Raw genomic sequence first — 26,671 nt, 5'->3', positions numbered from 1 at the left:
ACTCAGCCCAGACATGGCAAATAACTGGAAATGAGTAATTGGTGTAATGGGTGATTTAATTCTGGCAAATAAATGACAGACACCAAGGTATCATCTTCAGTTTGGAGGTTTGTCAGGTGCAGGATGAAATTCCTCTTCCCAACAGGAAAGACAGACCCACAAAGATGCAAGTGGCTAGCTAAAAGATACTACCTTTTACCAGAAAGAGACCTGAATTTTAGGTCTCTCAAATCACAGAGAAGTTCCTTGACTTGACTATTTGTAGCTGTCTTTGTCCTTATTTCTGCCCTGGTTAATACCCTTTACCCTCCTGATGTAAAATGGAATTCTTCATGATATCTTAGAAACTATGGTCCAGGATGCAAAAAACCTGTTTCCTGCACAGTTGTACTATGAATATTTTGGACAAAAACACTTGGGAGTACATGTTAGAAAGGGAAAGTGTTAACACTTTTGGCTGGTTTTCTTCTTTTCTGTTTTTAACAGTGGATTTGACAGTGGGTGAAAGTGGTGACTTAGACATTGTCACAATTTTGAAACTCATCGGGCTGGAAGGGTGCTCTGTTGTGTGCTCTGGGAGAAGGGAATGGCATGAGGGAAGGAAGAGGAGAGAACAAGGTGCCGTTTCTTGGCTTAGAGCTTTTGTAAGCTTCCAGAAGAGAAGAAATTCAGATGTTTAGCTGCAGCAGTTGGTGGTGAGGGAAGAGCCCTGGCTCAGTTCCCCATTGGGCACAGGGAGCAGTTTCCCTCCATCTGTTAGGAGCTTCTGGTTAGATGAGGTAGGTTAAATCTTTTTTTCCCTCTGCTCCCCCTTCCCAATGGTTGTGAAATCACTTATTTGTGTTGCTGGGAGCAAAGAGAAGAGAAATGAAACCACAAAGTCAGTGCAGGGCTTTTTATACTCTGCAGGCTGCAGAGGCTGGAAGGAGATGATTAGAGTGACTGAAGATTGATGGAAGTGATAAGATGGGTGAAAGGGCACTGAAGGGAGCAAGGAGTGATGCATTTACTTAATGGGATATCTTAAGTTTCTCTGTAAGGCTGCCTTGTTTGCAATCTGTTTAATAGTTGCTTTTACCTTATAAAAAATAGCGGTGGCTTATTGTACATTTTCTAAAACTGTTTTCAGAAAGGACAAATTCATATCTGCAAGTGTGTGAATTGGTACAGGGAAAGAGGAGTTACTACACACTTTCCATGTGCCAGTATGGCTTGTCTCGAGGTCATCATGCTGAAGTAAAATCAACTGCATCATGTTATAGTGATGTTTTCTACCTATAGGCACTTCTTGGCTGACTGCCAAAGTGATTAAACTGAGATTGTGCAGGAAATAGAGGCCGGTACAAGCTCTTCAGGCACTGAAGAACACTGACGTCAAGCTCTGGCAGATTTTAGAGCAACAAGAGACACACAACTGCAAAAAAACCCCCAACAACAGAGGCCCTGGGAAAAGCCTTCCAGCAACCCCCAAACATATATAGGTACACAGACCAAATCTGAAAGAAAAGAAAAAGAATAAAAAGAATATTAATTCTGAAAGAGAAGAGGAAACTTTCTTCCTTCCTCTTCCAGCCTCCTCTCTCTCCACTCTTCACCTTCTGTGACTAATCTCCTTGGATTCCTTACCTCTCCTACTGTGATATTGATCTGTCTCCTGTGAGGGCATTAAATTGCATAACACACCAGTACAACAGGCTGCTCTATTTGTGTAGCAGCCCCCTGTTAATTCTTCAATAGCTGGCTGGCCTGGCACAAAGTAGTAAAAAAAGACAGCCACAAGCATCCCACAGCCCAGGGGAGCATCGTTTCACTGGGTGTTGCCTCATCACCTCCCTGCAGTTTGCATTGCTGAGTCTGCCTGCTTTATCCAGGCATTATCACAGGAGCTGAAATGACAGCAGCCTCTTTTCTGTAAGAGCAAAAATGAATTTTGTGATGCGGATTCTACATCAACCAGTAAACCAGCAGCTTTCCCTTTGGGGGCTGAACAGAAGATTAGGCTGAGATTATACAAGGCCCAGTTAAAGTTGGTTGCGTTTGCTAAATTTAAATTTGTAAGGTTATTACAGAAAGTCACAAGTTTGCTTAACCAGAAATCAAAAGGTCCATCTTTTTCCTGTCTTAGTAAGTGGAAAGAGGTACTTCTCCAAAGCCAAACACTGCTTTCATCCAACGATAGAACCACAGAATGGTTTGGGTTGGAAGGGACCTTAAAGATCACCTAGTTCCAACCCCCCTGCCATGGGCAGGGACACCTTCCACTAGACCACATTGCTCAAAGCCCCATCCAACCTGGCCTTGAAGACTGCCAGGGATGGGACATCCACAACCTCTCTGGGAAATCTGTTCCAGTGCCTCACTACCTTCACAGTGAAGAATTTCTTCCTAATACCTAATCTAAATCTACCCTCTTTCAGTTTAAAACCATTACCCCTCATCCTATCACTACACTCCCTGATAAACACTCCCTCCCCATCTTTCCTGTAGGCCCCCTTTAAGTACTGGAAGGCCACTATGAGGTCTCATAATGTTTTCATAGTTAAACACTCCTGTCCCCCCAGGACTGGAAAAGCAAGATGGCCTAGAAATCTCCAATGAAACATTTTTCAAACATGCTCATTTATAACCCAAACTAGCGAATTTACATCTCAATTTACATATATCCCACAGTACTTCATTCCATTGATTAGACATCAGTACATTTACATTTCCATCACTTCCACATTAACAGCAGCGGTAGGTCACAGTGACCTTACAAATATCTTGTCAAAGCCTTTTGTGTCAAAACAGCCCAACCTCAGAAATGCACTATCAAAACATCGCCATCATCCAATGTCAAAACAGCTTCATCACAGAGTCTAAACACATTCAGATCCAACAAATTAACATATCAAGGGTTTATTGCTTTAATATCCACGCAAAAACCAAAAACCTAATGTCTCGCCTGTGAAAAGAAAATTGTTCTTACTCCCATTTCCCATTGCTAATTAATGAAGTTCCTATCTATCAGGGTGTCTCAGGAGTGATTTTTTTTCTGACAGTGCCACTACAGTGACAGACATTTTCACATAGTCAAACTTGCAAAAGTGGCTGGAAGATGCTTCTGGGGACTTAGCCTCAGTGTTGGTCAAGACAGTAAAATTCCTGGCTAGATAAGAGACTATTCAGCAAAGTGAACAGCCAACTGAAAAAATTTGTAAACAAAACCAATACACAGTTCTGGACCATCCCCCACTGCATTTTAATTACCTCTTTGTTCAATCCTCAGGCCAAACCTATGGTAGTGCTTGGCTTAACTTCAAGTGACTTAATGAATGGGGAAGGGGGAAGCACACACTATACTTTTTTTTTTTTTTCAATTTAAAGGAAGTAAGATTCATAATCCCTGAAGATGAAATCTAACTGTTTATAAATCACACTCTCAATGGTTCCCTTGCCCTCCCGCCCATCTGCATACAAGGCAGAAAAAGTACCTAACTCTTATGCATAATCGCACAGTTTCGCACCAGTGCAACTGAATCCACGTGAATCCCATAATTTGAATTGTAATGCTTCTCTACCTCTGCTTTGTGAGTAGGGTGTTTATAAGTGAGGTTTTCAGGGACAGATCCCATCAACAGACAGTGTACTTGAATGTAAATGTACATGACATCCAAATATAAAGGCAGTCAGGACAGCAATGTTTAGTGTATTCTTGAATAAGGACATGCATAAACCATCATCTGAAAAATGCAGTAATACAGTAAACTAGTCTGGAATGTCAGCACTGGAAATATTCATGTTCAGGCAACACTCACATTTTCAGGCAATGACTTTCTTAATAGGTAAAACTTTCAAATATAGAATACATAAATATAAATCAGCCTGTTACAGTCTTTAATTTTTTTTTTCAGGATATTAGCTAACAACCAAAGCAATTAAATTTACAAGCAAGAATAAGGTCATAGGCAATCTGCTCTTAACTGACCTCATAGTAAAGATGCTGTGTCACACCCGTTTGTACTAGGGCAGGATCTGTTGCATTTTGCTCTGTTTCCCATGAGTCATTTCTGTGCCAGCACTGAGTGATACCATGAATTCAGATTGATTATATCAAGGCAGAACAAATCAGAAGCAGCAGTTGCAGATTTTTAGAAACAGACCTGACTAGTGTATTACTCTTACCCCCAGGAAAATCAAATGGGGACATGACCCTATACCTTGATCTTGTATAAATGCTTTCTATTTAATTTTTCAGATTTGGTTCACTCTGAGAGTCATTCTTTTAAAATTCATGATTTTTTTTCTTAAAAGATGTACAGCAGCTCCCATGTAAGCTCTCTCCTTAAAAATTGTGCCTCAGTATAGGAGACATTCCCTCTATTTTGAATGAGAAGACTGTTGCAGAATTCATGAACTTCTTAAGTGTGACTGATGTGAAGAGACAGAAAAACAATTCACTCTGCTATAATTGTAGCCTTTAGTTTATACTTAACTGTGCTTTAAAGGATCATTACATTTATTCATACTTTCCTTTCATTTTCTAAAAAGTAAGATACTGATTTCCAATCTGTAGTCTGAGAACTAATCTCAGGATTTCAATGACCAGCTTCACAGTAGTAAAGTCTCTTAATGTTAGCGCTTCTTATTTTCATCTGCTTCTCCAAGTTCTTCACTGAAAACAAGATGTAGAAAACCAATTTAAAGTCAAGGGGGGAAGTACTTTAGATCTCTCTGGTAGAAACTTCTGCTGCCTGAGAGCTGGAGAGGAAATAGGAGCTGTTTTCATAGGTCGATGTGACCTAGGGGAATTAGATGAAGTGACACACACACACGTGAAACAAAAATATATGGAGAAGAGCACCATGGGGTGCTAGAATTACAGAAGGGAATAGAAAAAAAGAAGTGAAGTGGTAGGGTGAAGAGTCAGAAGAGAGACATATGTATGAAGGAATAAAAAGACCTCATGAAATGGAAAGTGCAATTTGTTCCTACATGATTTTGATTCCACTAGATTTCCGCTATCCAAAGCAACAAGGATGGCTGAGGGACCTGAGCAGGCTTGACATGAAGGACAAGAGGGGGGGCTGCTACTGCTGTAGGGCTGCATCTGTGGAGGGACTTCCAATGAAGGCAGCTGAAATGGTTGCTGATGGTGAAATGGTAAAAAGCTGCTGATACTGTGGGATGTCCCAGAGGACTATTGAGAGAAAGGCTGCCTCAACTGGACAAAAACTCAGTTATTAACAGATCCAAGGGAGCAAGAATATTAGGGATGGTAGAGGAAGAAACCTACTTAAAATTTACTTGATCACCTAAATTGTCTGAAATTTGCAGTAGGAGTGCCAGTACCCCTCTATGGCTGCAGCCCTTGGGCCTAAGGTTTCAACACTGTAGGAGTCATTCTGTGACAGCGCTCAGATTCCCGTAGAAACACCAGCCTCACAGCAATGTGCCAGAGCAGAGAATCAGCCCTTGACATAAGAAACCTTCTTGGCAGCAAGGAGCCTGGCAAATTGAAGAGACATTTCCAGCATTCTTGTAATTTGTGGTACGAATGACTTCTACCAGAATTTATTCCAAACAGTTGAGGGGCTCTATGAACAGGGCACCTGTGTGTCACTCAGCACGTATATCAATGCTAGCACAAAACACCTTAAGCTTCACTTTCCAGCTAGAGGTCATCTGCCTAATTGGAGCCCGATAATCACCATGGCCAAGAAAGTGGGAAATTACTTTCAGAATAAATGAGCTTTCAAGATCCAGTTTAGATGTGTTATTGCAAATTACAATTACTCCCTGATTTGATCATTAAACTGATAACATATCTGAGAAACCTAGTGTCATCTTTCTGACCAGTTCTTATAGATTGCCAAGAAAATAAAGCAGCAGCCAAAAGCTTCTTAGTAATATAATCCTGTATCAGAGACTTCTCTGCCATGGGAAATAATTCCAGTGGAATACAAAGATGGGCAGGATTTCAGATGACTAGTCTTACGGTAGTAAAATACAGTCCTCTCGTTCAAATGTGTGGGGGTCACACTTTGTGTAGTGTTCTTATATGATGAACTGTTTGCTATTGCTGCTAGCGAAACTCAGTTTGAAGCAGCAGTAACATTACATTATTTCACACGGCAGTCCCGAGCAGAGGGAACTGTGCCTGTGCGTGCCACTCAGAGCTAGCCGCACCGCTACCTCCTTACAGAGCCAGATTGTCCCAAAATACTGGCAATGGCAGTGGGGCACAGATATAAACAGTTCGATTGAAGTTACGAGAAGTAAAAAAGAAAACCACAAAACCTTAAATACAGAACATGTTTCAGCAGCATTCAGCCACCATAGCTTTTGCAGGCAATTTCTCTTTTAGTTCAACATTTTAGCTTAACCTGCTTAAGTCTTCAGAGGCTGCACTGACAAACAAAAAGTCTAATTACCACGTTTAGTTTGATCTTTTTAGCATGCTCTGCAGGCCTTGCCATCATTTCACTGTGAACAGAAGTTGAGGGTTTTTTTCCTTTTAGCAAATTCTTCACTGCTATTCTTGTTAAAGTAACACTGCACCAGACATTCCTTTGATTGTTTGGTTATGTTAAAATTGCAGTTAATGCTGTTCTCCTTTGAAACTTCTTCTTATGGGTTTACTTTTATACATCTGGTGGAGAACTTTATTTGGTTTTTTTTTTGTTTACTATCACACACAAGAAAAGCATACATAAATCAAATGCTTTGTCCCTCAGGCTTCACTTGTCTTCTCTTTCTTTATGCTGTATCAAAAATTTCAATAAAACCTGTTAAATAATAATCCTATAAAGACATGAAAGTGGAATGTGGCACACTGACAAATCTCTGGGGGTTGGATATACAAATAATCTTTTCGAAAAAGACATGAATTCCTGTTATAGTTGATTTCTTCCTTATTTCTTTTTCTAACTTGAAGTTTAAATAGTTTTTATTTACAGAATCATATACTTGTGAAACAAAGTCTCTTGCACCACAGCGAAGATGGATAAAATTTGTAAGGAATATAAAAGCACTAGTTGTATCTAACATGTCCTTGGTTTTAATCTGATTTCAGTAATGATTTCTTCTTATTGTTACAAAAGAGATACCTTGACAAACACTGACACTTGCACTGGCAGCAGACAAAGATCATCACAAGGCAGATGTCTTACTACAAAAAATGGAGAAAAAGATGATCTAATTTTATATTATTGCAGGTTGCAGATCAGTGGGGTATGGAATTGCAGTATGCAAAATATTGTTCATGGAGAAAGGTATGATAAAGAGTTTTGTAAAGGGAAGGAAAAAAAAATCCTAAACTTTTAAAGATATGAAGTGAGAGAGGTGGGAAATAAGAAGCACTGAAATAAATTTGCATTTTCTTCTGTGAAATCAAAAGACCAAAAACCTAATCATGTTGTCAGGCATTAACCAGTCTAGTGCAACAGGGGAAAAGCTGAGATGAGAATGGAAATTTTAACAATGGCACAAGGTCTTATAATTTTATGGATCCTTTCAATTCATCCAACTTTCACCTGACTCTGTTCTTTCTAGTATCTCTACCTTTGTGGGTGTTTTGTGTGTGTGTGCGTGGCTTTATCTCATCCTGAGCATTTCTGCCTGAAATGCAACATAGCTTTTCTACTCTTGCTGTCTCCTCCATCCACTGCATGTTTCATGGCTGTACAGTCCCAAACCAATTCAGTTTCAACTTTCATGCCGCACTGTGGCAATGACAGCATATGACCCAAGAATCACAGAGCAGATACGGCAATAGTGATGCTACCGTCATCATTTGAGTAACAGTAATAAACCTTGCAGAGGCACTAGAGACATAATAGGCTGTTTTCTGTGATATTAAAACCACACACAGCTGATCACCTATTTCCTCTTTGTCTCCATGGTCAGAGATTCAGAACTGATACAAAGGCATTAAACCCTATACTGGAAATTATGGGAACAATGGCTTCTTCTCAGTTCAGCCATGCCTTTCATCAAAACACTTATATTTGCCTCATTGTAAAAGGTTATTACAAGCCACCACATCTATTGCTTCACTGCCATGCTATACACTTTGAGAAAAGGACTGGGATATCCAACCAAAAAAAGAAGATTTGCATAAAAATATGTTGCAATAAATACATAAACCAATCAAATGCAATGAGAAGCTTCCAATGGAAGTCAAAGCACTGAGTAATCAGTATCCATGGCCAAAAAGTTCTTGCAAAGTTTCACTCAGATATTTGCAATGAATTTTCACTGCTTTGCATATACTTCTTTTTTTCTTCTCAATAGCAGGCAGATGATGTCTTGTTTCTTTGTTTGTTTTTAAACTAGTAGGGATGTCTGCAGATAAAATAACTCCCAAGTCCTCTCTGCACTGTTTGGCATGGTTATTTATTGATTTGCTGATTTGGATGTTTGTGCTTGGAGCGCTTGATTGGTCATCCAGTTGTCATCAACAATGTAGTATGAATAAGAAATGTCAAATTCTCAGAAAGACTCGTGTGCATGTGTATATATTTTTAAATGGCTGAAGTCTTATTTGAAAGCATTCAGCTTCAAAGATCCACTTACCATTCAATGGTTGCATTCATATGAGCACAGTTTTAAGCAAAAGAGTTCATTCCTTATTTTGATGTAGGATCAGTCCTGCTGCTTCATCCAAACCTTATCCCTTGGCATGTAACAAAGCTGACAATGAGAAAAAAGACTTTAATGCTAACAAACTTTTTCTGTTCCCCCTTTTAACTTCTCAGAAACCATCTGGCAAGTGTCACTGGTATTTATTTAGAAGTGGAAGAGATCAAGCACATATAGGATATTTTAAAATAACAAGCTGTTAGGAAAAAAAAGAAACAAACCAAACCAAAACACAAGTCATATTTACAGCACTGCTAAAGAACAGGATTTCAGTTGGGGTGACCCTGTGCTGTTTGCAAAGACTTTTACTCTGTGACCTATGAGATCTGGCCTCAAAGGAGAGCAAGAGATCATGCTTCTGTGAACCCTTTCACCCTCTGCATTTTAGAAATGGAAAACTACATGTTAAAGAGACCAACAAATAAAACCAATAGTGAGAATGCTCCCCAGATCTTGCCCTCTTCTCCCTACCCCATCTCCCAGCCTGGACCCAGCAGAAGCACTTGGGCACGATGTGCTCCTGCCACCCTGGCTGCTGTGGCTGCAGCCCTGGCTTTGGCCGCAGTGATCCCACCAGCTCAGCCAGAGGGCAGCCCCCAACAGTGCCAGGGGCCCTCTGAAAAGGTCTTTCCCTTGGAAAGGAGACACAAAAGTCAGGAGGCACATCAGTGCTCTCAGCTGTAGAGAGCAGCGTGACATGCCTCCTCGCTAAGGCTGAGTGCCTGATCCTTGTTCTCAGGAGACTGGAGCTCAGAGGACAGTTTTTGAAAGTTTGAAGGTGTGTTAAACTGTCCGCATAGACCAAGATAGCGAAATGGAAAAGAGGCGATGTTCATCACATCAGTTGTGCATTACATCTGCTAGATAGCTGTAAGCTCAATGAAATGCAGTGCATCCATCTAAAGCTTTTATGGCAAGCCTTCCTCATATTCACCAAGGAAAATGGGGGGAAAAAAGCTTCAAAATGTGACTGATAAACTGCAAGTAGAAATTTCCTTCCCAGCACAAAGTATGGTGATGGTGACATACATGAAAGGAATTAATCCCTATTTCACCTCATCACTGGAGACCAGTGGGTAACTTTGGGAGCATTTGCTTTACTGCCTTCTAGGTTGTTTCTAGCTGTGCAGGCAGAAAGTGCAAAGGCAGATGGTTTTTAACAGAAGGAAAACGTAACATCATTTGTAATGTTACCTGTGATCTTAGGCATTGCTTTCAAACAGAAGGGTTGATGTCAGGAGCTAATGGATCCAAGCGACTGCTATTATAAGGGAAAGGATGATATTCCAGCTGCTGGCTCTTTGTGTCTGGCTGTTGGAGCAATTTCTCAGTCCCCATTTTTCTACACTCTACACTATTTGAAAATAGAATATAAATACTGGCTTCTCTGAAGTTAACAGTAGTTTTGTCGTTGACTTCAGTGGGGCCAAGATTTCATAAATACGTGTTTTTTTTTCTGTTGACTGAAGTGTTATTATTAGTTTCAACATGGCACCTTAAGGTTGATGCCTGCACCCCATAAGATTAAATGGGCCTCTGCACTGTAGAGAGTATAACTTCTCATCGCTAGCCATACTCTCTGCTCTCTCTTACATCAATGAACATGCTATAGCAAGTTATTTTGCCCAGAATACAAATGCATTCAACATGGCAGGATCTTATGAGAGAGGGAATGTGTTTTATTGGGTAAACTGCCATAGCTGAAAAGTGATCAGGTTTTGAAGTGCACAAGCTCTTCTTCTGCTCTGATGAAAGCAGACACCTCTCATATTCTTAGACAAACATCACAGCTACGTACAAAATCATAGCATGTGGGAACACACTCAGGCATGAGGCAGTCCTATTAAAAAGTAAAAAAATCAAATCACTGTAAATCTGCTGGAAGAATAAGGTGCAAAATAAGCTTAAGATTGTGCAATAGCTTCTCAGTCAGAGGAGTCTTAGACTTAAATCTGTGAGCTGAAATTCAGTGACCATCTTAAAGAGAGGCAATAGGAAAGGGAGATTAACCATTTAATTATTGGTTGCTGGGAGAAGCAGTGTGCAGATCAAAGACTTCAAGTTGTTGGAAAAGAACTTTTACAGTCAGAGAATGAGACAGAGGTGAGTTGCTACTGGCCCTAGTTAGCTCCAGTCCCCCAAGAAAATTGCCCAGAGTCCTAAGGACTGAGAGGCACTTGGCAGTTGCAATCAATATGATGCAGTGGTTCTTTGATTGCTAGACAAAAGTTCAGCAATTAAACTTTAATGCAGAATCTCAGAGCAAAAGTTTTAGAAATTTTGATCATGTTAAAAAGGATGAACTAGAAACACTGTATTAAATTTAAAAAGCACAAGGATGTAGAAGTAGGCTGGAATGTATCTAAGTCAATTTTATTAAAACTACACTTATAGGCAACTCATTTACTTGTAAGGAATTTTGTGGGGGGACAAAATTTTAAGAGCCACAATTTAATTACTAAGCCACAACATGAGTTAAGTGTTCACTTTGCTTTTCTCTCCTATTACTCATATTGCATGTAGAACATGAATTCATTTGGCATCAGTATCACTTAATGGAAAAGCTGATTCCCAGGTGCATTTGAGTTTGTTTAGTGGACAATTTTTTACATTACCTATGCTAAGCATTAATATTGTATTTGTACATTGTTGTGGTTTAACCCCAGCCAACTAGGCACCACGAGCTGCTCACTCACTCCCCCCCACCCAGTGGCATGGGGGAGAAAATTGGGAAAAGAAGTAAAACTTGTGGGCTGAGATAAGAATGGTTTAATAGAACAGAAAAGAAGAAACTAATAATAATAATGATAACACTAATAAAATGACAACAGCAATAATAAAAGGATTGAAATGTACAAATGATGCGCAGGGCAATTGCTCACCACCCGCCAACCAACACCCAGCCAGTCCCCGAGCGGCGATTCCCCACCCCCACTTCCCAGTTCCTAAACTAGATGGGACGTCCCATGGTATGGAATACCCTGTTGGCCAGTTTGGGTCAGGTGCCCTGGCTGTACCAACTTCTTGTGCCCCTCCAGCTTTCTTGCTGGCTGGGCATGAGAAGCTGAAAAATCATTGACTTTAGTCTAAACAATACTTAGCAACGACTGAAAACATCAGTGTTATCAACATTCTTCTCATACCTAACTCAAAACATAGCACTGTGCCAGCTACTGGGAAGACAGTTAACTCTATCCCAGCTGAAACCAGGACATACATCTATACCTACCAAAGGGTGTCATATCTTTTGTTCCTTGTACTTCACTGGGGTCTCAATTATTTTAATGTACATTCTCAACTTTTAATAAATCAAAGAGAATTGTCTACAACCACTAAACCCAGAACAAAGTAATTTGACTTGGCATTTTCATCACCCATACTGCACATTTCAGCTCCGCTTACTTCACATTTGTTTCCCCTGGAACTCTCCCATAAAGGAGAATGAAAATTTCAAGGAAGCAGTAAAGTAATAATCTTATCAATAGTAAAAATTAAAATTTTCATCTGTGACACTGAACGTCATAAAAGGGTTGTAATGCCCAATACTGTAATTTGATTATATTGTAAAGTAATTATACTTAAAACTTCGCTTTTTTACCATCCTAACATGCTGCTGATATCTATTCTTTGCATGACAAGGCATATAAAATGACAGAAATGATGGCATTTGTAACCGATAATGATGCCAGTACAAATTCAAACATGACTCCTTGCAAACTTTCGCTGAAGTCCACAGCTGGATCTGTGCAAATGTTTCTGCTGGAAGTTGACAGGAACTTCTTACAATATACATATCAAAGGACAGAGTTTAGCCCTGGTATCAGTAGCTGTATTGTTTTCACTATCTAGATCCTAATTAGAGGTCCTGTCTTTAGTTTCAGCCAATCTCAAAGCTGCACAGCACTTCTTATTTTAGGATGCTGTTTTCATACTCATTTACTTTAAAGCTCCTAGGCTTTTGTCACTTAATGTGACATTTTCCAAGCTGCTTGTGTCTCCTTTGGACTAATTTTGGGGGCGTGTGGGGTCTTTGGGATGAAGGGGAGAGGATTTTCAGACAAATTATTTTAGCTGTTTCTAGAAACAGGATAAGGTTTTCTTACTGTTGGGTTGAGAAGCTCTAACTTTCATTTGCTCTGCAGAGAACATTTGGCAAAGTGACAGCAGTAGCAGATGGTATAGAGTGGGATGAGAGAGACAGTCACCTTCATGTCATGGACATTTCCATGTTGTTCCCATAAAAAAGATTCATAACCAGACAAGTTTTAATATCTGAAAAATCTCAGTTTTATATGCTCAATGAGCAGTTTTTAAGGGGAGACAAGGAATAGAAGTGGGCAAAGAAAAGAAGATAGCAATAGAGATAGAAAGCACAAAAAGCCTTCAGAGGAGACAGCAGTTGTTGGGCAACAGTGGAAGACAGTGGAGGAGGCTAACAGCATGGTACTCTACCACAACAAAGAACCACATAAGCATATTGAGGGTCATCTAATAATTTCCCTTAAAATCTCCTTCACAGATAATGAGAATGTGGAAACCAGAATGACGAGTCATGAAAGGATATACTGGGTGAACTATCTGATGCACAGAGGCATGAGTGAGATCGTGTTTTATGGCCAAAACCATTTTGTCCTTGACTGATAAACTAAGTGATGCAGAAGCTCTCAGCATGGCAAAAGTAATTGCCCTAAACCATCACACATCTTAGAAAAAAGAAAGCTGGTTTGTCTGAGTGGGAGGGAGATCTCCTCTGGTGTGCTTTACTGCCTGATGGTTGTCCGCAGCATGCTTGATGAATCCCCATACCTACCAACACATCTCCTCGAAGCATAAGGCCATCTTCACTCCAGACACAGAGGGACTGGGAGCTCCTGAAAAGGAGCTGGGGGCCAGCTCCAACGCCTCTTTCTGGGCTGTGAACTTCAGTCCAGTGAGCTCTCATCAGGAGCCTACACATCTTACCTGGGTTGAACACTCTCAGGAAGGAGGTCTGACCCCTTGTGTCAAAAACATTGGAAAGAGACTCTGAAAAGATTTTCCCGGCTTCTAAAAGCAATACAAGCTCTTGGTACTATGTTAACAAAATCGTGATGCAGGGACCAACCTTGGCAGCTTGATAACAATGGTACAGCAGTGAAGAACTAACTATTGCCTGGGAGAATGGAGCAACTCCTGTCAACGTCTGATCAGCTGCTTTCCAAGCTGATCAGATCTCTTGCAGCACTGAAAGCCTCTGAAAGACATAGGCAGCAATGCAATGCTTTTTCTACTTCATTTCCTTCAGTACCCTAAAACACCTCTTAGGATGTTCTCACATGCACAGACACCTGTGTCTCCTAAGAAAGCTTGCTGAAGACACAGATGTAGCCACATGAGGTCATGGGGCAAAGATGCGTAGTCAGGCCCAAGGTCCTCCTGTAACTCCCATTCTTGAAGTCAAAACTGGTAGTCTGTTGGCGAGAGTACCTGGTGTGCATTCGTTACTGTATCATCTTGAATTACACAACATTTTGTTATTTTCCATCAGTTCTTGATTACATAAACTACTAAGATCGTGCTAAAACTAGATATCTGACTAAATCAAATAAAATGTTCTCTCTATTGTCTCTTGAACTGGAGGTTTGCCATTGTTAATTTTTGCCATTTCTTTTCTCTTTTGGGTTAATTTCCCCAAAAGCCAGTTCCTTGAAAATGTAGTTCTTTGAGGTTATTGGAGTGGGACTTACCATTAGAAATATTACAGTTACAGGCCTTATAAAAATATTTACCAATATTATGACTGTCACACAGACTCAAGTAGACCCAAAAGGCTCTGAAAGAGCCTATTTGGCTACCAAAAGCAGTTTAAATTAGGTTTTAAAAGAATTATCTGTGATTTTGTTTGTAGAAGATAGCATTAAAACCATATAATTAAAAAAAAAAAGCAACATGAAAATGACATCATTTAATGTGATTTATGTGTGAAACACACATCTCTGCAATTCTTTAAATTAATACACAAAAGGTGTGAGTCCCTATAGCCTAGAATGGTCTACAATGTACTAAAGCAATTTTTAAGATCATTGCACTAAATTTCTACCTGACTTTGAGTCCCAAACATGTCTCAGTGTCATAACTTTGATGACTCATATCCATGGTTTGACTGTCATTTTTTGATAAAATGTTAGTGCTGTATTGTCATTACTGCTCTGTGGTAAGCAATCACACGTTGAAAGAGAGAGTGAAATGGCATTATCAGGAACCACTATCTCAGAATCTGTTTCAAATTTGTACACAAAGCCATTTTGATACCCTGTTCTGATGCGGTAATGTTTTACAGTACAATTTCATCTACAGATGTTGCCAAAGGACAATATTCCACTATATTGACTAATGTATTTCTCTGGAAATAACCTTCTGATTTTAGTGGGACTTGATGCTGCATAAGATATAATTCAGCATGAATAAAGGTGTCAAAATATGGCCCAGAGTTATTACGCGTATAACCTAAACCTCAGTAAAGCATTGAGATACCCAGATCAATGGCTAATGCCTGGGATGACAGTCTTATCTTAACCCATGCTGTCTGACTGAAGGTTAATAACAACATGTGCATAGTATGTCATCAGACTCTGAAATACAGTCACAATAGTATGACATTTCAGAATAAATATCTGCCTTCATTCTCTTTTAATTCCCCTTGTGGATTTAAGTCAGTTCCTTAAAATTTTGTTTAATATGTTTTCAGAGATTTAATAACAATCTATTGACCAAGAGAGGACAAATGTCAGTTTTCTCCCCAGCTTGTTCTCTGTGGCATAAGTTTGTTTGAGAATGCTTTTTCTATTCAGTCTTATGTTAAGAAACATCTTCTCAATTATCTTTGAAGCCATCAAAGAGCTTTTCCCACTTAATGGGAGGTCTTTAATAATACCTAACAACTCGTTCTATAAAGTACTTTGGGATGCCTTGAATATAAAAAGCATTAAATCAAGCTGGATTGTATTTTATGCTGTCTTGTATCATCTTCCACACCAGCTGAATTGCTAATAACAGCAAAGACTAACTCATATATGCAGAACATGAAAAAAGTTTGAATAATAAGTGATAATTAAGTTATTATGTAACTTTGAATGTTATACGGACATAAAATAAGAATGTGTTTTACTGATTCCATGAAGTACTCCAGCACTATGAACTTCCCCTCATAGTGTATTTCTGAATGTTTTAATAGAAAAAAGAATGAAATTAGTTATCCTTCCTTTGGTACTTCAAAGTCTTTCACAATTGTCTCTATGGCAAATTTTCCATGCTTGCACCATTACTTAATACAATGCAAGCAAGTCTGGTAGAAATGATGGTCATGTCCATAGTTCAGCAATCTGGGCTTCTCATTGCATTTCCAGTGAATGTGTACAAATAAAAGGCCAGAGCAACCTAGAACCAAATATTGTGTTCATAAATCCAGATTAGGTCCAAAATTCTCTCCTAAGTGAACAGAGACAACAAGACTTCCAATTAAGAGTGAGATTCATCACAACACACATTCATCACACAGCGCAAATGTTCCCAAAAGAAACACACATTTGAAATGTTGTCTTCGACTCAAGGCTATAATCTATGTACGACTGCGATATATATCCAGGAAATGTATTCCTGCATTTAGGTGCAAAGTGAGTTTTTGAGGAGGATGACTGGGGTTTAGGTTAGTAGGACAAGAAGAAAACATACCATCACTACCATACAGTTATGCCAAGATAAATCTACCTGAGATTAGAAGTACAGTTCTTAACCTTCCTTAGCCAGAAGTAGTTTAAGTTCATAGCTTTGACCTTCCTGTTTGATGTCCTAAGCAGATGGCTATCCACTAGACTGAAGCAGAGAAACACTTCATTGCCACCATACTGCAAAAAAAATTTCCAGGAGGGAATTTTCTGAGGGCCAAACAGACAATAGAGGCAAATGAAGAAAATTGTGATTCTAATCATTACTGAGGATGATCATCTGGTAGGTAAGTAATATAGGCTTGAACTTTCTGATATTTAAGAAGGCAAGTCTTCCATTTCCAAGATGAGAGCACATGTTATTAACTTGTTCAAAAATTAGAGAATGACATCATCTCCTCTGGTTGCAGTTTTGATGGAAGTGCCCATCACTGCTGTGATTGCAAAGGCAATGCACTGAATTTGCCCAGCAGAACAGACTTCTCAAAGCATAGAAAATGGTCTTAAGGCGTGAAATTGTTGCCATTAGCTCAGGCGTGATGGCTATGCTACTGGGTATATACATTAGCAGAACTTGAACAGCTTAAAAGGTTAGGCGCCAAGGGGATCTCACAGACTGAAATGAACATTTGGGGATTTATGGTTCAGATTATAGTTTGCAAGTGTTCTTACATTGTACTTGAGGGTGTCCAGCAGGGTGCATATCACAAAGCCAAATGTATTTTAAAAAAATTGTGAAGAACTTAAGAGAGAATAAATAAAATTAGTTCAACTTTGAAGAAATACACTTTGACACCTTGTCTTCTGCCATAACTTTATCACAGGAATGTAGCTCATGCAAATGCACTGGGATGTTTTCTTTACAATGGCTTCAACTGTGGGAGAGTTGCACTCTGGGACCGAAAGATCATCCTTTAAATGTGTCAAAATATGCACAGCAGTTAAAAAAAGTATATTTTAATAAGCATTTGGCTTATATGTATGTGCATGTGTGTGCTTTACTATACTTATACCTATGTGTACTGACACACAGAACTGAAATATGGTAAGCAAATTGGTATATCTATTAAACAGATGTGTTGGCAGTAGAATTGCAAACCTCACAGATAAATAAATGTCCTCCATAATTACAAAACATAAGCAACTCCATAAAAAAAGAGTTTAATTCCTGGTAAGCTATCTTTGAAATGACATGTCAGTGTAATTTGCTGAATGTTTTTGATGTTGACAACAAAAAATTGAAATCACTCTTCAACTGAACACCACAATAGAAAAGAAAAAATCCTCTTACATTGCAGATTTCAGCTGCATCTGATATGATCTATAAAGCCTGAGGTATATTGACAATTCAATACGCTTAATTTGGTGGGAAAGTAACTCAAGGCAGTCCTCATTGACTTTTGCTGTAACACATTAGTCACAGAAGGGAATATTTTGGGTATCTGTGATCAAGCTTGTTGACTAGTCCAACTAGCTGGGATCACTTATTTGTTAGGGTATATTTCAAGGGTTTGGCTCCTTTTTGTTTTGGATTTTTTTTTTTTTTTTAATTGACTGATTGACAAGATAGACTATTTCATACACTTGAGATACAGAATGAGCTTTTGATGTGCAGAACATGATCATGAAGCTCTGAGGTCTTATTTTAAAAGTAATTATTTAGCTTTTCCTTGAATGACACTCTGTGAGGGATTATGGAAGAAAATCATTATAAGGTTGCACATCAGCCAGGTTACTTTCTGCCCCTTCTCTTTGATTTAGACATACACTGCCAAACAAATCAAAGATAACACTTGGGAGCTGCATGTTGCTGTGATGGATCTCTGGAGAGGAAGAGAGAAAAATGAAGTTAAAAAGAGGGGATGAGAAACACGAGGAACCAAAAAAAGCTTCAGCAAGCGTTGGCTCTGCTGTCAGTCAAATGAAAGAGAAGGGACAATTTGATCTATTGCAAGCTCATAGCCAAGGATGAAGAAATAGAAGTTCTCCCTGACAGAAACAAACACACACACATTAATTTTGATTCACTGAATTGTTTGGGTTTTATTGTTCATTTATAGACAACAGCTTTCTCCCTGTTCTGGTGATACACCAATGCATGAGCATAGTCTCTTGATCGCACATAATGTACACATTGCATGACACCAAATTGTGTCCTGAAATTGGTAAGGCTGAGAAATGAGAAGCTAATAAGGATATTTTCCATTCAGTTCAGAGCTATTAAAGGATATAATCTCTTAATGCCTCAAAAGACCTGACTATTGAACTTTGACTACACCTACCACTGATTAGAGGTCTGCAATTCTTGATATGCCCTCAGAGAAAAAAAATTCCCACAAACCAGCTTATTAAAACTGTGATGCTAGCTCACTGCAAACAGCCGCCTGCATGGGCAATTTGGGAATGCGTGTTGAATGAGAGGGGAGAAGCTGCTGTAAATGCAGTCAGAAGGGGATGCATCAAAGCAAGCACATTGATTTACGAGAGGGTGAGTTTATAGCAGGGTTTCTGAAACTTCCATAGCTGGAAAAGACAAAAGTAGGTAAGACATCTTGATTCAGGAATCACGTCTGATAATTACATGACATTTTCCCCCAGTGTAAAGTTTTCTATAGTGACAGGACAAGCATTTCTTCAGGCTATGCTCTTGGAATTAGCTGACTTAATTGCATAAAACTGTTTTTACCTGTGATGATACACAGCATACTGTGTACAAGGTTCACCACCAAATGTTTTATGCCGGAGTGAAGGGGCTGAGGGCAAAATGTGGGACAGACACACGTACAAATCATTACAATAGACTGTAGACTAAAAGCAATGTTTTTTCAAGATACCTAAATAACCTTTACAAGATCAAAAAAATGACATTAAATTGCCCTCCAAAACCAATGCAAAACTGAAAGTGATGCTAAAATAAAGATATCTCAAACTTTCCTTTGCACTAGTAGAGTTGTGATGTTATAGCATGCTCAGATTGATGGTGGAAGCATCTCAATTTCATTTTTAACAGGCTGCCTTATGGAAAACTGTATTTATGTGAGAGAACTCATTAAAAAGTGTAGCAGAGAAAAGTGTTAAATTAATCTTTGAACTTTTATTCATGACTATCTGGCCTTAGAAGATTATTCGACATTGCGTATGGATGTTAAATACTTGCAGACTGAACTCTATTGCATATAACTATCACTGCCAGCTTGCAGCTATGATGGGCTTACACTTGAATACTTTCCTATGTAGACATACAGTTTAACCATACCTTTATATGTGTAGATCCTGCATGCTGAAATAACACTATGACATCTTTACAAAAGTGCATGTACATTTTAATTGAGTACATTTTTTCCTGCATTTGAACATGTATCTCCTCAAAAGCAGAACATATGCTTTGAAGCTGAAAGTGGTGTCTGTATGTATGTGATGGAATACATAAAATGCTAGTATTTTGTATCTGTATGGGAGAAAGGAACCTAACTGCATTTTCAGGTAAGATTATTATAGCTGGTTTAATGAAATCTCAGACTGGTATTCATTACAACAGTCCCTCATAACTGCTTAGTGAGAGAAGTGCCTTTTTTTAAACCTATGAACCAAACTTGAGTGTTGGATTCAGCTCTCCTGACTGCACCAAGATCAAAACTGATTGCACTGGTGTGGCCTGTTGCACTTTCAGGATTTGTTTGTTACATCTAATATCCCTGAAAAATAATATATGCCTAAAACAATGTGTCTGCAAATAAAACTTCACCTGTGTTTTCCTTAATCTGGAAATTTCACTCCTTTAAGTGAGACCAGGGATCTGTAGGATCCCTGTACATGAATCTGCAGGATTCTGTCCCTGCAAAACCCAGAAAGCAGAGAAGGATAAGCCCACCAGTGCTTATGAGACCTTCTGCATGGCTGCCTTCTTGTCCCTCTTGCTGCCTGAGGAAGTCTCCCACCAGCTCTAGTCTCTGACCAGTAGTGGGAACCTCTGCTGTTGTACATCCTCTGAGAGAAGCATGAAGTGAATTCTCTCTTGCAACTGTTCTTACCGGTGGTGTTGTCACCTCAGAGTGGATGTGTACTTAAATTTGACCAAACCTTATTTTCTTGGACACAGAAAGTTTATTTCGCCTTTTAAACTTAAAGTGAAATTGAATTTTAAAACTTTCCCTTAATAAATATCAACTTGCAATGCTTTCCCACCCACCCTTTTTTTACCTTAAAAAATGAAGATTTCAAGAATTGATGATGAACTTAGATGAATGTGAATTTTTGTCAGAAGAAAAAAAAAAAAAGAAAACCAAACCATTTTCTTAGATCTAGCCTGTGTTCCTTGTCTCCTCAGAAGCATTGTATAGCAAAAGCATGGACCCACTTCCTTCTGACTATAATGATTTACAAACCTGAAATAAGGCTGGTAGGAGGTTTCTAGGAACTTGACTGGGATTTTCAAAGGAGGTCTCTTTAAATGGTTGGTGCTTTATTTACATTTGTAAAACATAGATGGGGAAATACAATCTAAGGATTTCTCCTGCATCTAAAAACATGAAGCCTTCAGGTATACGTGGACTTAACATTCAATTTGTTCCAGCTATATGTTAGCAATGTACAATCTGGGAATAATGTTTATTTACACACATGTAGTCCTATCTCTTAGAATACATTTCTGTGTGAATGATAAGTCTTTTTTAAATCTAGTTTGCATGAAATAAAAAAGAACATAAGCTAACAATAAATAGACATTCAATTCACATAAAGACTTCCTCTGAAAAAGCAGGCAATTGGGAGCATTTTATTTACCCAAGATCCCTATATGGCTTCACCAACGAAAGAAAACATATTTTTCTAAAAATATCTGCATTGATTTTAATTATATCAGATCACCATAAACCAGTTCATTTTCAATAGATACTGACATTCCAATATTCCACAACCTATTGATTCTGAATTGTTGTTTGAGCAGTTATAGAGAGAAAAGAAAATGCAACAGAGGCATGGAATACAGTGTGCTCTACGGAACCAGGTAAATCACAGTTTGCAAAATCATTTTCCCCTCTAATAGAGTCAAAAATGGTTATTATGCTTTAAGGTTGCTGCACTTCATCTAATTTATTCTTCCATTCCCTAACTGCCTAAGCAGTTTTTTCAAACATTGCACAGTCCATCATATGTTGCATCTATTTTCTGTATGAGAGAAATTGTCTTGATTTCCATAACAAAATAATAACACTTTGTGCTATTCTGATAACAATACTGCAACAATCTGAGATATCCACTAGCGTTTCCATCTCTGCCTTTGTGTCCAGTAAACTGAGATTTCATCAGCACCATGCTAATCCAGTAAACTAGGGCTGAAGCACTGGTCAAACAGTATTTTGTATAATAACAAAGCTATTCATATGTTAATAACTCTTCTGTATAGAAGGACATCTTTTCTTCTTGTATCAATAATAATTTAGATCAGAAAGATGTGACAACTGCTACTGTGGCTACTGCTCACCTAGCCATGAATAGCCCAAGTAATTTGTTCAGCTAGAAAGTCCAGGTATCTTTCTCAGTATTGCGAAGAGTCAGTACTGAAAGGAGTTAGTGGGCTAGCCAAGTATTTTTCTAGTTTTGATATCACATTAAAGCTTGAGCTTTTTGTTGTGAACTGTACTTCCTAAAATGGTCATCTCTGTCTCCCCACCCAGTCCTCTCTTTTGTATGCTGTCTGCCAGCCAGACATTTTACCTCTTTCACTTCTATTTCTTTCTACCAAAACTTCCACCCTCCAAAACTTCAGTACCTTCTTAGGAACATCAAGTCACTTGGCAGGCTAATTGCTTTTCTGCTAGAAGAAGTTATCAAGTGAATACACTATTTTCTATAGTAATTACCAAATGACCCTAGGGCAGAATGTGTACAACAATAAACTGCAGTAAGAAGGCAGATCCCTGCTATTGTAAATGGTTAAAACTCCTCTGATGCCAATGGGGTCATATCTATTTCTATGGGCAGATAATTTGGCTTGCATTAGTAGGCCATTGGCAGATACTTCCCCTGTCTTTTTAGGAAGTATTCCTGTATGAACTCCACCTGTCACTGCAGGAAGGCAATTACACCTTTCTTACCTCCAAGGTTATGATGACCAATACTCTCTCAGAACCAACAGCAGCAAACTTAATTCAAATCACTCTCTCCTATGCCAACACATGGATCAGTCTGCTCACTTTCATTCTGAGAATATTTCAACTGCTGCTCGGTAAAATCCTCAGATGGCAGAGCATTTAGCTTTCCTTCCTCAGTCAATAAGAAATGTATGCTCCTTTTATTGTCTCTATTAAAAAGCTGAGGTGCAATTACATTAGAGAAAATTTTGTGCTTTTTTTCACATATTCAGTTAAAGATGAAATTTCTCTGTGTCTGTTGCTACTAGGACAAGGACTTTAATGCTACAAGGGGTGTATTAGTCTGTTGCTTGTTCAGACTTGACTGCTTGTACCAGTGTGAAGCAGTAAATGTTATTGGTCATGCGAGGTCGTGAATATAGAAGGATCAAAAAAAAAAAAGCCCGTTACCCTAATACAGTCCATAATTTATAAGTTACATAGCAAAAAAAAGTAATTGTTGCAAGTTTTCTGAAATGACAGCAGCCCTAAGAGCTTCTAACCTCACCTTGCTTCTTTCTTTCCCTTCTCCTTCCATAGTTAAACTGCAAATAACAAGGGGTTTGGGGTTTTTTTTGTTTGGTTGGTTGTTTTTTTGAGGAAGAGGCTAGAGAAAAAGGTTTTAAACAATTAGCCATGAGCTCAGGGCAGGACGCATGTCTGAAGACAAACCAGGAACATGTTTTTATCAAACAAGGTCTCAATTCTTTCATAGCTATAACCTAGTATGTAGCTTGCCTTGTTTAAAGATGTCTGTTTAATCATTTAATTCATAGCTTCGGGTTTTTTCCTTGCAGTTATTTTGTCTACAGGAAAAACAATGCTGTATTTTATAAAGGCTGCCATTAACTCTGTCAGTGCCCTGAGAGACAACAGCAACTGCAAATAGTAAGGTAAAGTCAGAGTAGTTAAGCTGATTATGGCAAGGGACTTAATCCATAAACCCATCTTCACAGCAAGTGATGAAGGCCACAGGGATAAAGGTGATTGCTGGTGGCCAGATGCCTAAGTGAGATCTCAAAGTCTATGTCATAGTAAATAATCAAATTAACCTACATATATCTGTTGAGTTTATCTCCAGAAAACTGTGGAGTGTTTGAATATCCCATAAGTAGAAACAGAGGAAGATCTGTTGTGTGAGCTCCTAGACTTACAATCAAATCAACTCTTTGAAGAAATGGTAACCAAGTTCTTTAAAAGGAATCTGTGTTGACTGAGATATGTGACCTGGCGATACTATCACATCTTTTTGGCAAGCATTTTTATAAAGATTATAACACTGTCAAGGCAGGTCCCAGTATTCACCATCAGAACCTTGATACATTTTGATACTTGCTTTTTTTTTTTTTTTTTTTTTTAAGTAATAAAGGTACAAAATACTTCTAAGGAAGACCCATGGCAATACGCTAAGGTTAAACCAAGAGGTAAATGAATCTTGGCTACATGTATTGAAAGAAACATTAAAACAGAACCTGTACACATGTTCAAACACATGTTATTCCAAATTCTAGATTCCACTGTTCAAATAAAAGTTCAAAATTTCCCCTATGTCAAAGAAAAGGGAGTATTACTCCTGGGTGCTTCCCACTCTGCCTCAATATCGAAAAAAACTTGCAGGTTTTTTCTAATTATCAAGATTAATGTTGGTAACCATTGCTTCTGAATACATTTGTTGTAGTCAGCTGTCTGCATTTCTGCTTCTCTATCAACAGTCCAAAAATAAGCCTGTCAGATTAACTCCTTTATGTTCGAACAGCTTTTTTCTGTTCCTCAAGTCAGGTGATACTTGGTTGGCTTTCTCTGCACCATGTGAGATCCAATTTGAAAAATGACCAAGTATAGTATGTCTTTGTCCTATTTTAGTTTTGCATCTGGATTTTTGTTTTTAAGTGACAAAATTATTGTATGCTTTATTGTGCTGTACCTTGCTATTTTAAACGTTCTCATGTCATTTCAGATACTCTAATGGCCATTTCCCTCAAAGAAAGATGGCATTTACTTGGAAAGGATTAAGTCACCGTCAGCTACCTAGAAGACAAGTATGAATCTGCCATGAAGCTGACCAGACCTGTTTGTTTATTTGTTTACACTTCAATTTCTGTCATTAGTTCTAGATAAATTTACAGTAAAAACACTAAAATGGTCACCAGAAACAAAAGGGTGTTGATGAATACAGCTAGCATTAGTGATTACCAACAGCAAACAGGGCACGATTTGAGAGGAAAAAAAAAAAAAAAAAGAGGTGATGAGAGACTTGGCAGGTTACCCAGACAGTCAAACAATCCGTATACGCAGAAAATTCGGGCTAGAAGCCCTTAAGCTCTCCATGAGAATGACTGGTTTCTTCCCTTGAAAAGGTAAGTACGTTTACCTTGAGATCCCAGCTGCCTGTGGTTGTGAAGTTAAAACTTGGGGAACGATTTGGTTGTCAACACCAAAGCTTACAGCAGAAAAAAGAAGCCTGAAAAGGTATTCACCAGAAATCCTGATGAGCCATCTTAGGAAATGTGTTTCCAACATTTTTACATCTCCGCAACAGTAGTGTTTATAACATCTTGATCAAATTCATCTATTCAGCATGCACATGGATTCATTGTTCATTATCCCAAGATCACCTTTTAATCTCCAAGTACTTCACAGTCCTGACTATTCTGCAATGAAAATGTTTTGAAACAAAGAGAACAGAGCACTTACTATTTTCATTTTGATTTGCTAAGTGAATTCAATGATAAATAATAACCCTTTTCTCTATGGTATAAATACACGACTATTAAAACATATCTCATGTTGAAGCAAGGAATGATTTCAGTCTTGCTAATAATATTCCAAGTTTTCAAGCATGCTAGGTGGCAGTTTTCTCAGATATTTCACCCCATAGAGTGTGTATCTGTAAGCAGTACCTGAATTTCTAAGCAGACGTTTTTTCCCCCAGGGCACCGAAGTTTCACTTCAGAACAGCAGTAAGTCCTTTAATCTTCATAAACAAAATAAAAAAAAATCTAAATGGTTGCCTGCTATTTACATTAACCTTTTAAAAGGTCTTGTATGTTCTGTTTTATTCAAGACAATTTTTATTCCTATCCTTTATTTGAAAAATTCAGATTGATACTAAAAGCTGCATATTTCCAAAATGGTATCACTCCTCATAAATTGTCCTTTTCCACCAAAATAGCTGTGTTGAGAGAACTGAGATTACAGGAACCTTGCCACTTATTAAAAAAAACAACATAAAAAAACGAAAATTAAATTGAGACACTATGGTTACAAATATGTATATATCATTCCATTATAAATGACTCTTTGTCCCAACATCTACATTTAAATACAAAAGTTCCTAACAAAAATGCCCTTGGGCACCAGCTGCTTTTAGAGTCCTGGGTTTAAAAAGTGGCTGAGAGCAGATATTCCAGGAGATGGGTGTAAATTTCAGTTCAGTGTAGTCTGGCATTTCTGAACCTGGGAATAAGATGTTTTTGAAAATTTTATCCATACATTTTTGTTTCCATACTTGCCATACTTTTGCATCCTTACTTTTTTCTTAGATTCTTCTTTCATACATTTCTTTCTGTTCATTTATATTCTTTCATTTTTTATATTCTTCCTGTTTTGTGTGGTTAGATTCAGTTTTCAGTAGAGGCTTTAGGAAGAGCTCCTTTGAATACCAGAGAAAATGAATGTGGCCTTTGTCAGTTCTTATGTTTATGTAAGATGATGCCCCAGTACAAGCACATAAAGTAATTAACATCATTGCCTCATTATTGATTAGCTTAACTGCTTCCTGGAGAGTGGACTCCTGACATATCAAAAACTGGTAAAGAATTTAATCTGTATTTTAGTGGTTTCCCTAGATGTCTAGAAGCAATTTCTACTTTCCCCAGTTATATCAAGAAGGAATTTCAAGCCAGTAAGTGAAGCGTGTTCAGAGTAAGAGGCACTACAGTCAACATCACTTTAAAAATGTTACACATGTAATGAAAATGCAGCTTACAGACAGAATTTAAGTAATTATAGCTGAGAGATTTTTTTCAGATAGCACATTATTTGTGATGTCTCACTAAACTGACAGCTTCTTAGACAAGGGAGAGCAATTTGAATTAGTATATTATGCATTATAGATATATTGCCATTTGGTTACTGTAACTCTTAATGAATTAAAATTAAAAACATGGGTTATTTGTGTTATAGCCAAAAGTGAATTTCAAGAGAAATGACTAT

The 26,671-nt window shown here is 38.3% G+C and overlaps 1 protein-coding gene across 3 annotated transcripts in view; it reads left to right on the top strand.

The window, feature by feature from the left end:
• Nucleotides 1-24,519, top strand: part of VGLL3 (vestigial like family member 3) — a 202,274-nt gene extending 177,755 nt beyond the window's left edge. For all 3 annotated transcript variants that reach the window (XM_075033949.1, XM_075033948.1, XM_075033952.1), the window contains exon 4: nucleotides 24,414-24,519. In XM_075033949.1, the coding sequence (XP_074890050.1) occupies nucleotides 24,414-24,469 (56 nt within the window). In that variant the 3' untranslated portion in view covers nucleotides 24,470-24,519. The remainder of the gene's footprint in view (nucleotides 1-24,413) is intronic.
• Nucleotides 24,520-26,671: the final 2,152 nt, after the last annotated feature.

The sequence above is a fragment of the Buteo buteo genome, chromosome 8 (assembly GCF_964188355.1).
Source record: "Buteo buteo chromosome 8, bButBut1.hap1.1, whole genome shotgun sequence".
In the NCBI taxonomy this organism is placed as follows: domain Eukaryota; kingdom Metazoa; phylum Chordata; class Aves; order Accipitriformes; family Accipitridae; genus Buteo; species Buteo buteo.
Note: the sequence above shows the minus strand (reverse complement) of the source record. Positions and strands in the feature narration are given on the sequence as shown.